Below are 17,506 nucleotides of genomic sequence, written 5' to 3' on the forward strand. Positions count from 1 at the left end.
CATCCCTCTCTTTTCCTAAATTGAATCTAGGCTGAACTGAGATATCCATACAAAAAGGACATGAACTGTATTTTACAAGTCATGAAAGAATCAACTAAAAACAATTAAAATGTGCAAAGAAAAACAAAAGATGTAAACCATAAATAAACCATCTAACAAAATACTGCATATAAATTATGTGACATAAGAAATATTGAGAAATTCATTTTTTTTTACACAGAAACCACTCTAGCGATGACTCCCACAATATGCCAGTTACTTGTCTACAAACTCTCATAATTGAAGACATTAGGGACTGTTGAATGTACACATCATTCTAATAGGAAAATTATTCTACCCCTAATTTCACAATCATCAAGGAACTTGTAAATACACTATGAACATTGAAAAAGTATTTCCACAAAGGCTGAGACATACTCATTGTGATCAGTCTGATCTCAGTGGAGCAATCCATGGTATATGCAAACCTAGAGGAAGTACATTGTAGGAGAAGGAAATAGTCTAGCCACTCTTCCCCATGTACATTGTGGCATGCATCATATATTCTTTATAGCTGTTTTATTTATATGCTTATTTCTGTCATTAGACTGTGAGTTCTTTTAAACCAAGACAGTTACTTATTTATCTTGTCATCTTCTATACCTTGACAAAATAGTGGTAGAGAATTTTACAAATACTCATTGAATAATGAATTTAAAAAAAATATCTTACAATTGCTACTAGCTTGCAAGTAGAAAGACAAAGAGGAAAAATAATCCTGGAATAATTAAGAGTGTTAAGATTTATCTAGGGGTATCAGATTTATATTTACTTCAGCAACATACAGTTGCTAACAAATGAATTCATTTGTGTATATGGAAAATTGTGTATAATTTTCCAAGTTTTTCCTATTAAAGTTCATTCTTTAATAACGTTGTTAATTAAGAATAGATTATAATTTGAAATAGTAATCTTCAATGTGGTAATACTTACATATTAATACAGTATTATTTTATGGAAAATAACTGATCGTTTTGGGAAAAAATTAAACTTATCCATAATGCCATTGTCTATTAAAATTACAATAGGAGTTTTTGAAAATTTTTTCCAGACTTTCTGAAAAGGAATGTAATTATATAGTAGATTGTAAACAAACAAATACATAAATATGATTTTTAAACATAGATTCTATTTTAATAGCTATATATCCTGATGTTTTCCCTTAAAATTATCTCATAACCATTTTTATGCAATTTAAATATTTTATAAGCTTTTAAATTGTTTTATGACATTCCATTAAATAAATGTATTATTTATGTTCACCAATGGTTAGTTTGTATTATAAAATAGACTCATTGGTAGTTGTTATTTTAATCAGTAGCTGCGTTTAAATTTAATTATGACATAAATCTGTAAGGGTACGTATGTGTAGGAGGGCATCTTTGTTTACTAGAAAAACAGTTTGAGAGTGATAATTTTGTAACTCTTGTTTCTTAACTCCACCAATCCACTGCATAGATTGAAGACTGAATTTATTTCTCTAAAATACTTAATAACTATTTTAGTGATTTGTTGCTTGCCATTGCTGAATTGCTCATAAATATTTCTTTCTTTTTTTAAAGATTTTATTTATTTATTTGACAGAGATAGAGACAGCCAGCGAGAGAGGGAACACAAGCAGGGGGAGTGGGAGAGGAAGAAGCAGGCTCATAGCAGAGGAGCCTGATGTGGGACTTGATCCCATAATGCCGGGATCACGCCCTGAGCCGCAGGCAGGCGCTTAACCGCTGTGCCACCCAGGCGCCCCGTGCTCATAAATATTTCTATACCTGTCACAGAAAAAGAAAAGAAGGCTGTTTTACCTTTTAATTAGGTAGCTCTACCACAGCATTCCCATAACTGGGTTTATTTACAAGATGTTACTATGTGTCATTGACTTTAGATTTCACTTTCGTGTGAATACCCAACTTATAACTAAGGTGAAAACCTTTATAATCATTCTCTTGAAATTTTAATTCATGACAATTTCACTTAGCAATTTCAATACATTTTAAATAGAGTGTAATAAACTGCATCATTAATTATCTCTGCCTAATTTCATCCTACTTAGAAGAAAAAAATGTTTAAATATAACAAAAGAGATTTTTAATTTCCTTCTTTTAATATCTGAATAAATCCATGTTTATTCGGTAAGACTTTGGATCTGGTTTTCAGAGTTAAATTAGAAAATCAAATAATGGTCTAGAGAGAACTTCAAAAGAGAAAAAGTGACTGATGCTGGTGAAACTGGGATATAATGCAGTGGTTATAGGATAGCTCTGAGTTGGATCCATTTAAGAATCTCCTATAGCTTTGTAGGAACTTCATGGAGAAACCCCATGGAAAGATAAATAAATAATATAAGCACAGACCCAAGAAATCCATGTTAAAATGAAGTATACTGACTTCTCTGAAAGGATGGCACCTATTATTTTAAGCAGTGTATTTTACCCTTCACCTTTTATTAATTCTTATAATTTGCTGTCCAATTACATGTATTTTTGTGGGATTTCACATATTGTTAAAAAATAATCATGATGATTCGGACTATTTTGTGAATGACACTGATTTGGGGATCAGAAACCACACTTTGGATTTACTTCTAACCCATGGGTTTCTTAGTCATCTGTGTGGCAAATTCCAGATTTTAATAAGTTCCTCAAAACAATTACTAATGAGACAGAGAAAGAGAATTTATCTCATGGAGATATAAGGAAATTTTTGTGCATCTGCGAGCAACATATAAGAGGAACATAAATTTCAACAAACAGACATTGTGACTGAGTTTAAATAAATTCACTGACTATGGAAGTAACCTTCCCTATGGCATATATGCAATAATAATCTTGTCCTTTTTAGTTGTTTGCCCTTTATTGTGGAGAAATATTGTGTTTTAGAAGGTAATTGAGACAATTGAACTTTATACCTGACTGTTCTGAAGGAAGGGATGGGAAGGGAAGGGAAAGGAAGGTAAGGGAAGGGAAGGGAAGGGAAGGGAAGGGAAGGGAAGGGAAGGGAAGGGAAGGGAAGGGAAGAAGGGAAGGGAAGGGAAGGGAAGAGAAGGGAAGGGAAGGGAAAAAGGGAAGAAGGGAAGGGAAGGAGAAGGAAAGAAAGAAAGGAGGAAGAAAGGGAGGAAAGAGAGGAAGGAAGAAGGAAGGGAGAAAGAGAGGAAAGAGAGGAAGGAAGAAGGAAGGGAGAAAGAGAGGAAAGGAAGGAAGGAAGGAAGGAAGGAAGGAAGGAAGGAAGGAAGGAAGGAAATTTGCCAACTTATGAACAATTCATTTGTTCCTAATTTTATCTTTACATTTGTCATTTTATGTCCTTTATTCTTTGGAGTTTCTGCTCTACTATATTTATGATATACTAAAGGAAGTCATTTAAAATAGTGCCAGGATTTTCTTATCTCTGTACCCCAAAATACAAATTTCATAATTGGACACCCACATTGTTCTGCATTTTGAACTATAAACAGGGAATAGCACCCAAATGAATACTGACTGATTTTTACAAGAGTATTCAGCAACAGAGAATTCTAACATTGGCATCCAGTGTGCAGGAATTGAATGGTTTTATTGCATAATATGGGAGAATTGCTCACTACTGTCTGTTCCTGCTGACAATCCTGATGTTCAATCTGGAAATATTCTCAAAGCTATGTTGCTTTTTTTTTTTTTTCTTTAAGCCCAGTGCTTTGATATTAGATGTTAATAGGTTCTTAGTCTATGGAGAGGAAGAATGGGACAATTAACATGAAAAAGCTCCATCTAAGAGGAGTCTTTGAGAAAAGTATGGGTTGAATAAAAATGCCTAAGGTTTGGTTTATTTTTTCTGTTAGTTTATTTCGTCAAGATAAGGGCAGCATGAAGTGCAATAACCTAAACTTTTGCTCTTACATCAGAATAGCTATATAGCTGTGGAATTGAACTTCGTTTGTTAATTGCTTCTTCTATGGCCATCTTCTCTGGTGATGTCTCTAGAATACTTTAGGTTCCTTCTAGCAATGACGGCTCTATACAGAGCCAGAATATTAACATTACTAGAGCACTGTCCATGTGAGATTTGCAGAATTAAAACTATCTTCTAAAATATACAAAGATGATATCTCATGTTCTATTAAAATTAATGTGAAAAATTATAATGCATTCAACTATATAATATTGTAAACAATCTTTGGCATCATTTTTTATAAATTTAGAAAATATTTTAAACCTGTAATCTCCCCTTCCCATTATACATTTGGGATAGCTGAATTATATAGTTACACAATCACTGTATCTTAAAGCCAGGTGAGACCTTAGCATTTATAGGAACTTAGCAGGTGGGACAAATTTAATTTTAAGTTAGGGCTCAGTTATGGTAACTATGACTTTTGGAAAGATACTTATCTGTTCAGAGTCTCTATTTCTTCATCTTTAATGCTGAAATGTAACATACATATCTTTTAGGATTATATAAGAATTTAAAGAAATAATACACATATTGTTTAGCACAGTTCTTGGAGAACAACAGTCATTCCCAAATTTTTTTTTTAAGAACTCAAACATAGATATTGACATAGATATTACTGTATGAAAGCGAGAAGAGTTGAGGAAAGAACCAAAGTTTTTCTTAGTTATATTCTTGGAATTATGCAATGTGTGGCCTTTTCACATTTTCTTCTTTCATTAGCAATATGCATTTAAATTTCCACTTTGTGTGTGTATGTGTGTGTGGCTTTGATGCAGACAGGCTGGGTCTGAGGACCCAGGAGAGAGTCCCACAGGACAAGCCAAGAGGGTCCTTGGCTTCACACAGGATAGAAATCAAATGCAAGCCAAGAAAGTAGAAACAAAATGTATTAAATAGCCTAAGTGATGGATAGAGAATAGCAGCAGAGTGTCTGGGAGACTTGGAAAGGGAAGGGAAAGGAGTCTCATCATTACTTGGTGCTAAGGGCTTATATTAGAAAAGGGTCTAGGGTGCATGTTCCTCTGAGAATCCAGAGTCAGGTCCATCGAAGGCAAGTGTCAGGTGAGTAATAGGTGTTATTCTATAAATCACCAAAAATAGGGGTATTGATGCCAGTGTCAGCTAAGGTTTGTTCATAGCTAATGTCCTGCAACATGTTTGGGATTTGGCTCTTCTTGGTTGTTATGAGGTGTTTGGGGTCTAGGACAAAACTCAGAATGATTAACTTTCTTGCTTCCCCTTCAAGTGGGAACATATTTTTTTTGGCTTATTCAGGGGCAGACTATGGAACAGGAGCAAATGGGCCTTAGCAGAAAAACAGCAGAGACAGGACCTTTGTAAAATGGAGTCCTTTCAGCTTTCCTACTTCAGCTTGATAGCTCATTTTATTTTTTGCTAAATAATATCCCATTATCTGGATGTATCAGTTAGTTTTTCCATTCATCCATTGAAGGACATTTTGGTTGCTTCCAAATTTTGGTAATGGTAATTAAAACTGCTATAACACAAATGTGAAGGTTTTGTGGGAGTGTAAGTTTTAACTCTTTTGGGTAAATATTAAAGAGCACAATTCCTGGATAGTATGGTAAGAGTATGTTCAGTTTTATAAGACGCTGCCAAACTGTTTTCCAAAGTTAATATACCATTGTGCAGTCCCACCAGCAACGAATGAGAATTTCTGTTGCCCCACAGTCATCACATGGTATTTATTGTCAGTGTTCTGGAATTGGCCATTCTAAGAGGTGTATTGTGGCATCTCACTGGCTTTAATTTGCAATTTCCTGGTGATGTGCAATGTCCAGTATCCTTTCATATGCTTAGTTGTCATCTGTATATCTTCTTCCTTGAGATGTTTGTGCAGATCTTTTGCTCATTCCAACTGTTTGTGTTGTTGTTGTTGTTGAGTTTTAAGAATTCCTTATACATTTTGGATACTAGACCTTTATGAGATATGCATTTTGCAAATATTTTTCTCCATCTGTGACTTGTCTTTTCATCCTCTTAAGAGTGTCTCTTGCAGAGCAGAAGTTTTTAATTTTTATGAATTCCAACTTATCAATTTTTCCTTTCATCATTTATACTTTCAGTGTTGTATTTAAAAAAGTCATTGCCAAATCCTAGGTTACCTAGATTGTCTCCTAGGAGCTTTATAGTTTTGCATTTAAAATATAGGTCAGTAGGGGCGCCTGGGTGGCACAGCGGTTAAGCGTCTGCCTCCGACTCAGGGCGTGATCCCGGCGTTATGGGATCGAGCCCCACATCAGGCTCCTCCGCTATGAGCCTGCTTCTTCCTCTCCCACTCCCCCTGCTTGTGTTCCCTCTCTCGCTGGCTGTCTCTATCTCTGTCAAATAAATAAATAAAATCTTAAAAAAAAAATAACAGAATTATTATTAAAAAAAATATATATATAGGTCAGTGATTCAACATGTAACTTTTGCTTTATATATTTTCCCCCTGAACAGGAGAAAAATACTTGAAACAAAATTAGTACCTTCCAAGCCAAAGCATACAGTCAAAGAATAATTATCCAAAGTTGAAATCAAGATTTTTACAAATTTAAAGTGAGTTTGTGCCAGAAATTCATTCATTAGCATGATGATAAGTCTTGTTTAAGGAGAATTGGATGAAGAAAGAATGATTAAATAAAATTCCTAATTTAGGGGCGCCTGGGTGGCACAGCGGTTAAGCGTCTGCCTTCGGCTCAGGGCGTGATCCCGGCGTTATGGGATCGAGCCCCACATCAGGCTCCTCTGCTATGAGCCTGCTTCTTCCTCTCCCACTCCCCCTGCTTGTGTTCCCTCTCTCACTGGCTGTCTCTATCTCTGTCAAAAAAAAAAAAAAAAAAAAACCTTTAAAAAAATAAATAAAATTCCTAATTTAAAAACACAACTTATTAATGTACTACAAAGCAATAAGAATGTAACCTTCAGGATTATCTTTACTACAAAAATTATTTCTATCTCTACCAGATAAAAATTAAGTTGCATTACTATGTGACAAGAATCATTTATATAGCTGTCAGTTTTAGAAACAAAATGAGCATCCACTCAGAGCTGCAGAATATCCTAACCAATAGTAAATAGCAAGTGGAGCAAAGATACACACTCCTGTGGAATTAGATCTTAGGCCTGATTCACACTTTCTGCCCAGCAGGACACTGCAAGGGCATGCAATAGTACTTTTGCCTATTTCCAAGCTTTTGATAAATTTTTTAATAAATCCTAAGAGCCTAATGAAGACATACTGAAAGAAATATGAAGGCTTCAGTGACTTTCTTTTGGTGTTCTGATTTCTATCGAATTGCATCTGCATAAGTACTACAGAGTTTTGTGAAAAAGTTTAACAAAACATTAGAATTCTAAAATGATGATAATTGTGGTATCTATATTTTGGGAAGAGTAAAGGATGATGAAAGAAAATAATTATTTCTGGTTATTAACTTGTGTAGTCTTTGTGGACAGAGGTTGTACCTTATTTATCTTTTATATTATCTCATTTTTTAAAAGATTTAATTTATTTATTTGATAGAGAGAGAGAGACAGCCAGCGAGAGAGGGAACACAAGCAGGGAGAGTGGGAGAGGAAGAAGCAGGCTCCTAGCGGAGCATGGAGCCCGATGTGGGGCTTGATCCCAGAATCCAGGGATCACGCCCTGAGCCGAAGGCAGACGCTTAACAACTGAGCCACCCAGGCGCCCCATATATAATCTCATTTTTTTACTTGAAGTATTACTTAGGTTGGGAGAGGAGACAGATGAAAGGTTTTTAGGCTGAAGAAAAGGAATGAAGAGAATTATTGAACTCTACATCTGAAATGAATGATGTACAGTATGTTGGCTAATTGAATTTAAATTAAAAAAAAAAGAAAAGGGATGAGGAATTTTAAAGTGTTTTGTGTTTTTAGCTCCATACATGCTCTTTATTCTCAAAAATGTGCCTGCCTACATCTTTATACAGGGTATCAGTTAATTTGGAGACCGATCCTCATGATCAAATTCTTGCCAAACAGAAATTTTAACAACCTTAAAGTAGACACATAAACAAAACATAACTTACTGGTGCATTCCATTTGCTTTTAGTTTCACGTTTTTTGGTAAAAGAGAAAGAAAAATTGCTGTTTGGTTTTATTTGTTGAACATTTGTGTACTTGCCTTTGTAGTGAGTTTGAAATTTACACTTAAAAGTCCAGGTGTGCAAAAATGGGAATTTATTTCCTTATAATTAAACTTAGCTTAACTCTCTGAGCTCATATACAGTGCGTTGCTAATCTTACCTTTGCCAATTTAAGAACTTTAACCTCTTTTGGCTTATAACTCAGTCTCTTTAGGGAAAAAAAATCTTTAGAAAAAATATCTTTTTCTCTCTTCTCCTCTTCTCCTTAGAATTGTGTTTTAGGTATGCAGATGTCAGGGGAGGAAACACTTGGTGGTATAGTATTCCCCCGTCAAGAGATTGTAACATAAACCCTCTACTTCTTCAGGCTTTGTCACTGACATATTCAAAGCCCATCTTTGTGAATGAAAAGAAAACAGACTTTTACCTCTCAACAAAGTCTATTTTTTGCAAATAAAATGTGCTTCTACTTCCAGTATTTTCTTTGGGCTATGGATTTTAAAATTCTGCTTTGGAAGTCAAAGTCAATAAATTAATTTTTTGTTCTCTCTGGATTTTTTTGTTCGTTTTCTACTTTCTCTAAGGTGAAGTCTGGCTTTAATTGTGGAAAACTGAAGAATTCAGAAAAAAACATAGAAAAAGTTTAAATGCATTTCACATTCTTATTGTGTGATGCCACAGTGACTGGAGATGGAGTTACCCAGAGAAGTTTGCAACAGATGAATTATCTTTTTGTCTAAGATCCATTCCTTTATTGCTTTGTTTATGACTGTTTTCCAACATAATAGAAATCACCCTTTGCATCTCAGGGTAGCTGTAAAATGATTGATAGAAATTGCCAGTACTTCAGCAATTCTCTGCTCTAAAAATAATGCACTTCAGGATTTGCGATAACACCAGGACATTCCACTCCTCACCCCACATCAAATGCTAAAGCTGGCATTCTGAAACAAAGACAAATCTTCAATCAATTCCACAAAAATATAGTATTCTGAATGTTCTTGTTCTATAATAACATTTTCTTTCTCTTAAACCTCATTTTAAAAATGATGTAGTTGTTGAGTTCAAGTGCATCTACAGTTAAAAAATAAATAAAGAAAATGGAGGTAGAGTTCCTAATGAGCTCTGCTATGTCTAACAAGTAAACCTATTTCATTAGCAAAAACTTCAGAGATATATCAGTAAGAAGTTTTACACAAGGTATTTGGTGTTTAATGTCTGTCCTAGAAGCATAAATTTATATAGCTAGATATAAAAATCAAACTATCCCGAAGGCCTTTCTAGCTACTTAAATTCACCTGAAATAGGAATAGAAAGAAATAATTGTTTTTAAGAAATGAGTTTAATGTTTAGTTATTGTGCATATGTGGGAGGTGCCCAGCATTCTTATTTTCTTTTTCTGGCACTCTATGTTTAGAATTTCATGCAAATAATTTCTGGCATCTTGTGAAACATTCAGGGTAATGGGAAAGTGTCACAATAATGGAAATTTTTGCAAACCTTTCCTAATGCTTTTGTGCTATATTTAATCTTAGTAATTCAAAAGATCATTTAGTCATCATCTCCAACATTCTCAATATAACTGCTTCGGATAAAGTCTGGTTAAATGTTTCTCTTCACTTCTTTCACTTATTTTTTACATATTGTATATGTTCATGTAGGACTTTTATTTCCATATCTGACCTCCCCTCTATAATTCTTCAATGTGATTAATACTATGCCTTCTGATAACGTGGCTCAATCTAAAGCAAAAACCACACAAACTTTAATAAGGCCAGCAAAAACGAACCAAAAAACCCTTGCTATATTTTAAATCTCTGCTTTAAATAATAAAATAAATTGGTGATTGTGTATATCATTGCTCTACCGAAGAGGTGAACATTCAAGTCATTTTTAGTGAATACTCTTTATATGTTATTTCCTGTGCAAAATTTACTAGGAAAAAAATAGCTTGTGGCAGCTATGATTTTGCCTTTACTTAAACAGAAATTGCAGTTTATTAGTTAATTAATCTTCCAAGAATAAACAGTTTTTCCCTAAATATTTTTTAACTTCTATAGGACTGAGCCAGAACAGTTCTGTAATCTCAAATTAACCACCTTGAGTGAATACAGATTAAACATTCATTGTGTGTGTGTGTGTGTGTGTGTGTGTGTGTGTGTGTAGTATTAGTATAAAAAAAAAAAAAAAACCTTACCAACATATTTGAACAATAACAACTTCTTACTGTGTTGTTAAATTGCACATCTGTGGACTTAAAAAAACAACAACTGATGATTATATCCTTCCCCATTAAAATTTGTACTTTCCGTTCTAGGGGAAACATGACAGTGATGATATACATGCACTTTCTATTGAGATGGGACTGTGCTTGGATTTATTATAGGCCTTAATGGCACATTTATAACTGAATGCTACAAATTCGGTTAAAACTCTAGTGAATTTATGATGAAGGTTTTCAGTGTTTAATCCTTTTCATGCAGATGACCTGATTGTCCTTGAGATGGGTTAAATTGATTAAATTTAAGTGCACAGACATGTGTCTACCTATGTTCATAATCCATGATTTAGGATTTAGACAAAATAATTTACTGGTCCCAGGTATGTTACTAGAGGACTTCATTCATTCAACAAACATTCCTGTTGGTCTAACAGATGCCATGTATTATACTAGGGACTAGATATGATAATTCAAGCAATAAAATAAAATTCTTACACTCTTATATATTTCACAGTCTATTAAAGAGGTGGTTTGATTAGTACATCTATTAAAACATGGAAAGAAGCGGTAATGAAAACATATAAGCCATTTAATGGGAATCCCAAACAACATGGAACCAACTTTGTCCTGCTGTAGTTCAGCATGGATTTCCTGAGGAAGGAACATTGCCCAGTGTTTGAAATAATAGTAGGAGTTGATCAAGCAGACCAAAGGAGATTGGCAGATGTGATACTGTGATCTATAGTAAGAAATATATATTTGGTATTTGTCCCATTTCTGGTACAGAACTCGTAACTTTTGGAATTTCCCAAATGATGAGAGTGATAAAAGTGTTTTTGTGATATTAATGAGGTGACATTTGTATCATCCACACACCCCCAGTGGGGGCTGATTGCCAAGATAATCCACCATGTGATTAGAAGGTTGGAACTTGGGAACTTTCAGTCCCATCCTCTGGCCTCCAGGGAGAAAGAGGGACTAGAGGTTAAATCATTTGTCAAAGGCCAATGATTTAATAAATCATGCCTATGTAATGAAGCCTCCCTAAAAACCCAAAGGACAGGGTTTAGAGAGCTGTCAGGTTGGGACTATTTGGAGATGTGTGGAAAATGGCGCACCTGGAGAAAGTGTGGAAGCTCCTGACCCTCCCCACATAGTTTGCCTTATGCATCTCTTTTGTCTCACTGTTCTGGGTTATAAAAGTTAAATCTAGTAAGTAAATGTTTCTCTGTGAGCCACTCTAGCAAATTAATCAAACCCAATGAGGAGCTCATGGGAGCTGATTTATAGCCAGTAGGGTTAGAAGGGCCTGCAACTGGCTCTGAAGTGCGGTGGAGGGCAGTCTTATAGGACTAAACCCTTAGCCTTTGGGATCCAATGCTACCTCTGGGTAGGTAGTGTTGGAATTGAATCATAGAACACTCATTTGGTATCCAGAGAATTCCCTGATGGTGTCGGGAAGCCTCCACCATAACGTAAATTCTATTACACACCAATGAACATTAGTTGAATTGGAACTCCATAGTTTTATTTTTCTATATATTTAGGATAGCTGATATTTTTTAAATGTTTTATAATCTGCATAGTGTTGCTTTTAATCAGAATTAAGTGTTCCATCATTGTGTTTTATTTTTATTTTCATCTAAAAATTTTCCTCAATTTGTACCTGTATGTCACTCAAACCTAAAATCAAATCAGTTGGAACTAAAATCTAAAATAATATGTAATCTATAAAAATACAGATAAAAATATAAAATTCTATATTTCACAAATTTTTCTATTAAGGAGATGTAAGCAAAATTGTATTTTTTTCCTTTAATTGTCAGTGTATCCTTTATTCCCAATGAGTACCACATCTGAAGTCAGAAGTTAACATGAATTGTAATATGCTACAATAATTTGATCTGTTTACTTACAGAAAGCCATATCCTAGAAGATGTCAACAAGTGTATCATAGCGTTGAGAGACCAGGATGCTGATAATTTAGACCGTGCTGCAGGTGCTATCAGAGGACGGGCAGCAAGAGTTGCTCACATTGTCACAGGTGAAATGGACAGTTACGAGCCAGGAGCTTACACTGAAGGTGTGATGAGAAATGTTAACTTGCTTACAAGTACTGGTAAGTTTCAGTCCCCAATAACAGCTGCACTGTTCCTGATACTTGAATCCGTGTAGTTACCAAATATTCATACTCATGGCAAGCAGATCTCTGCCTGTGTTGCTTGTTTTGAAATGGATTGCTCTCCCATCTGATAGGTCCTTGCATCTTGTGGTTAGAGGATTTGAAATTTATTTCTACAAGTAAATACTTTCATTGGGAAAAATAAGTCTTTTATAAATATATGTGTTAATATGTGTTATATGAATTACCCACAGGCCTTAGCCACTTCTGAATGTTTATTATGCCAGACTGTTAGGATATATAATTAGGCCAGATGTGATAAGTATGTAATAGTCTCCAAGTCCTCTTTTAGCTGTATCATTGGTATCCCCAGGTTTTTGTTTACATTTCTTAAACAGCAAACTTCTCCTACATTTCCAGAGAAATGCTCTGTGCCTTCTTTCATGGTCTATTTGTAAAACAACATTTTGTTCTTTTACATAATCTTCTTTGATTACTTAAGAAATACAGAATCAGGATTTTGTTTTGGTGGCAGCACCCAGGTTAATATTTTCTAAATAAGCCAGTAAATGCTTACTTTGTATCACTCAATAAAAATGCATTCTTACCTTTAACACTATTGACATTTCTCCATGGAACTTACAGAAGCATTTGAATTCGTATGGATTTAGGAAAAATGAATATAATTTGAAGGAGGGCAATCAATTATTTATCGAAGTAATCATGGCAGAACCTTTTCCTGTGAAAACCCTTGTGCTGTGTGAAATCCTCAGGATGAAGTTTTCTTAGTAATTACCTCCTAACGCTAGGGTGATGGTGCACCCATGATTACTAAAATATTATAAATTCCATACTTAAGTCGTCAGTTTTATCTAGAGAATTGTTCCTTAGGTTATGGATAGGACATATCAAATTTGTACAATAGTAGTGTACATTTTTTTTTAATGAAAGTGGTAGAAGGAATGAGGATGGGTGATTTTGCGGGGACAGGAGAGGGCCGCTTCTTAAAACTAAATGGCTAAGAGAAACATATCAAGAGGCAAAAAAACTTCAGTAGGGACTCGTTCTGAAGAGGTATACCACAAGGTAAGCTGAGCAAGGTTTGTAGAGAATTAATGATTAATATTGCTGTTTTCCTAACATCTTGATACAGAAAATCATTGATGAATCTTGGCGTATAATTTTCTCATGATCTCTTTAAAAATATTTCTAAAATAGTGAAACATTGAGGATATCCTAAGGAAAGATGGGGAGGGTGCATCTGCAACTCTTGGTGTTATATTTGTATAACAACTCAAAAGCCACTGGTGTTACAAATAGGGCACATGGTAGATCTCATGTGGCACGTACCACATACCACATCATGAGGTATGGCAATATATTTACTTGCTTAAGGAGATGATTGTGTTATGGGCGTTCTGCATCTCTTCCACAAACTAAATTTGACTGGTCTTTCCTTGTTGGTCAAATCAAGTACGGAGTCGTCTGATTTTTTTTCTCCTTTCTGAAAATGGAATTGTAAGTAAAAGAATGCATCAGGGTTCTCTTTTGAGCCAAATGAAAATTTCCTGCAGGGAACAGAATAGGTCAAGTCTACCAGGATTTTATATATATTTTGCCACTCTCTCAGTTTTGTAATCATATTAGTAATGTCTTGTGAACACTGTTATGGTCACAATATCTTTATGAAGTACCAAGTTTACAGGTTTAGTTTCCATAGGATAGAGTTTTATATCTGCTATGTGCCAAGAAGTGGAAATGAAATTCTAAACTGTCTAGAATGTAAAGTGTGTTGTGGGAACCCTGTTCACAATCAATTCTTACAATCTGAAATAAGAAAATAAAAATAAAGCAAAGTTATTTACACATTTAATTACAAGTTTGTCAATACCTCTATGATTTATAATGACCTTACGCAGTAATTAACCAATATGGCTACAAAATTCATTCATTCAGAAGATAGAGAAGTCCTTTTTCCTCTAATTAGTTGTATGTAACTTTAATTAAAATTCTCCAGGTAAATTATGTCCTGTGCCCCAAATATAATAAATACAGAATAATTCTGGGCTGTTCTGTAAGTCTCATTATTAATGTAACTATAATTTATGACTTTCCAATTTTGTCATTTTAGTTTTTCAGATAATTTTTTGGTTTATCTTTGGGGAAGGATCCTCATTTTTCTTTTATATGTCTAATTCCAAACTTTTTTCCAGTTTTTCTTGAAATTTATCAAAAGCATACCTCACTAAAGGGAATTCTGAGCAATAAATTAGATGAAAATGCTAATTAGATCCACTTGATCTTAACCAAAGTTGAACTATGTGAGCATTTTACCTCCCATAGAGATATTGCCTATGGAAAATACTTCCAGCTATTCTATCCTCCATAATTAAATAACACAAGACGTTCATCTTTGTTCACATCTGCTCGTAACTTGGACTTATTATTTATAAATAATCATCAAATTAAGTAATTGGAAATGTCATGTTTTGTGTCATGAAGCCTTAATAGTTCACATTTTAGCAAGTGAATGGTCTACGTGGCCTGTTTTTCTTTTCTCTTATACAGTTTTCAGGTCTTGACCCTGCTTCCTGAAAATAATAAGGAGCTATTGTGAATTGTTTTTATTACTGAGACTTCCTTAACACTGCAGAATTTGCCTTAAAGTACTGTAATCAATGATGAAACCTAAGCCATGCTTATCTAAATCACAGAGTGTTTTTGGAATATTGCACCTTTGATTTTCATCAGACTTTGTGGCTCATTAGCACATTTTCAAGATTTGATGATCTTCGAAGTGTTTTCTCAGCATTAGGAAGTAGAGCTGCCCTGTTACATTTTAGGGATTTGCATTGTTCATAAACCTTAGCAGTTGGTTTTAAGTGAAATGTAGGCAGCATCTGGAATGCTGCATTTCATTCAACAGAGGCATGATTTTGTAATCTCCATGTGATATTCCTTATTCTGCCTAATTTTTCTCTGTTACGAAGCTTCTTCATCTGTCAGGAATTCCTGATAGGGGAGAGGAAATATATTAGCTTTTTTCTGTTAAATAATGAACTTTCTCAATTTTAATATGAAGGCTTAGAAGTTATATTCTTAACGCCAACTTTAGTTCTTTCATATTCAGCTGGGGAGAAACCTAAACAAAGAGGGGATTGATAACAGTATTTTTTGTATGTGATTTATGGACTCTTACCTAATTCAGAAATAAGCAGGCCCCAAAGCATCTGTTGAAAACCACCAAACTCCTCCTGGTTTCAATGTCAGTCAGCCTCATGGACCAAAACAGAGTAGGCACATTCATGAACCTGACCAAGACATCCTGGTGGCATCCACTGCTGGCAGCTCGTAGAAAAGGCAAGTAAAAGGTCATTCAAGTATTTCATCAGGCCCGAACTGGAAAACGTGGACCTAGAATCCTCCCCCTAATAGAATAGAGAAGAGCCATATGGTTGCAAATAATTTTGAGCCAATAAATATTTCCAAAATTTCCTTGTAAATTTTTCTTGTGGTCAATTTAAACAATAGACTTTTAAAATGAATTTTATATAAAAATAATTTAAAAATCTTTAATAGCAGTAATTCCTACCAAGTCCCTTTCATTTAATATTTTTCACATATGAATATCCTACGTTTTGTAGCCAGATTAAAACATGTTTACTTACTTTTCTTATGTTTCATCTCTGGTCTATAACCTTAAATAATTATAGGAGAAAATAGAAAGGTTTTAGTTTTTGCAGTTTTTTCACTCCACAATCCAAAAGAGGTTGAAAATTAGTGGTCCATATACTAGATACGACTCAATATGTTGCAAAAGAATTTTTACGTGTCCAGTAGAGTTTTGACCAATATAATTTTGTTTTAAGAATTAGTTTCTAATTATATATATTTATATATATTTCTAATTATATATATATATATATATATATATATTCCAGATTAATGGCTTATCCTGATAAATGGGAAAGTCTAGCAACACCAGGGGGCAGAGTTTGCCTGGAGCTTGGTGATGTCTTCCTTTGCTTTGAGCCTGGGCCATAGTCTCCTGTGCTCCTTTTCATTATATACCTAGGCTGCTTCATTTAATTTATCTAGCTGAACTTTGTAGGCATTTGAGTTCACCTAAACTTGCATTTCTCTGTGTGTGTGTGTGTGTGTGTGTGTATGTGTGTGTGTGTGTGTTTTCCTGGCGTGGGCCAAAGGCACTTTCTACTCATCTAAGTTGGTAGTTTCACATTTTATTTTCACATTTCATCCATCTTTCAAGAAACAGCTCATACCCCATGCCTTCTAGGAACTTTTTACTCGCTCTGGCAATAGTGAATTCTTTCTGGCTCCATGTACTATAGATTTTAAAGGACTTGCCACCCAGTTGAATCATTCCAGACAACTATATGCTGTTGATGAACTCTTCAGATAGACTTACTTGGAAATGACTTTTCCTTCAAGCAGAATGTAAGTTAGAAAAGAAAAGGAAACTTGTTATGTCTTGCATTTCTTTATTTCTCTTTGCTTCTCTTCCAGACCTACCATTGTGTCTTACATGTGCTAGATTAAAACAAAACAAAACAAAACAAAACAAAACAAAACAAAACAGCAGAGCGACTCTTGAATTTTATGTATATGCCTGTACTAATTCCATTCCAGGAGTGGAAAATCTTTTCTTCTCTACTTCCCCTTTAAAATTATAATTATTTTCCAACACTTTCTCAAATGCCACAACCTTTGCATAGGAGCTTCTGATTCCCCTTCAGGTAGAAATAATTGCTCCATTATCTGTATTACCGTGGATGAACTTGTCCTCTAGTTAATGCTTATTTTACTTTTCCTTGTATCATAGTCAGTCACTTACACACATGTTCCCCCAACTAGATTATAACAATCTTAAAGGCAGACACCATATTTTATTATTTTTATATTTCCCAGTAGCATTTTACCTGTAGTAGAGGTGCCCAAGTCCCTTTACCAATTTAAAATTTAAAACTCACTACAGTATTATTCTGTGATACATTCTAATAGGGTTAAGCAAGAAAACAAGTTATCATCCCAGTTCAGGAAAAGACAAAAAACAAAACTCAAAAA

At 34.5% G+C, this 17,506-nt stretch overlaps 1 protein-coding gene across 1 annotated transcript in view; it reads left to right on the forward strand.

The window, feature by feature from the left end:
* Positions 1 to 17,506, forward strand: part of CTNNA3 (catenin alpha 3) — a 1,592,500-nt gene that overhangs the window by 1,236,832 nt on the left and 338,162 nt on the right. Inside the window, exon 13 of the mRNA XM_008695933.2 lies at positions 12,218 to 12,418. Within this exon, the coding sequence (XP_008694155.2) occupies positions 12,218 to 12,418 (201 nt within the window). The remainder of the gene's footprint in view (positions 1 to 12,217; positions 12,419 to 17,506) is intronic.

Source organism: Ursus maritimus, unplaced genomic scaffold (assembly GCF_017311325.1).
Source record: "Ursus maritimus isolate PB19 unplaced genomic scaffold, ASM1731132v1 scaffold_7, whole genome shotgun sequence".
Classification (NCBI taxonomy): Eukaryota; Metazoa; Chordata; class Mammalia; order Carnivora; family Ursidae; genus Ursus; species Ursus maritimus.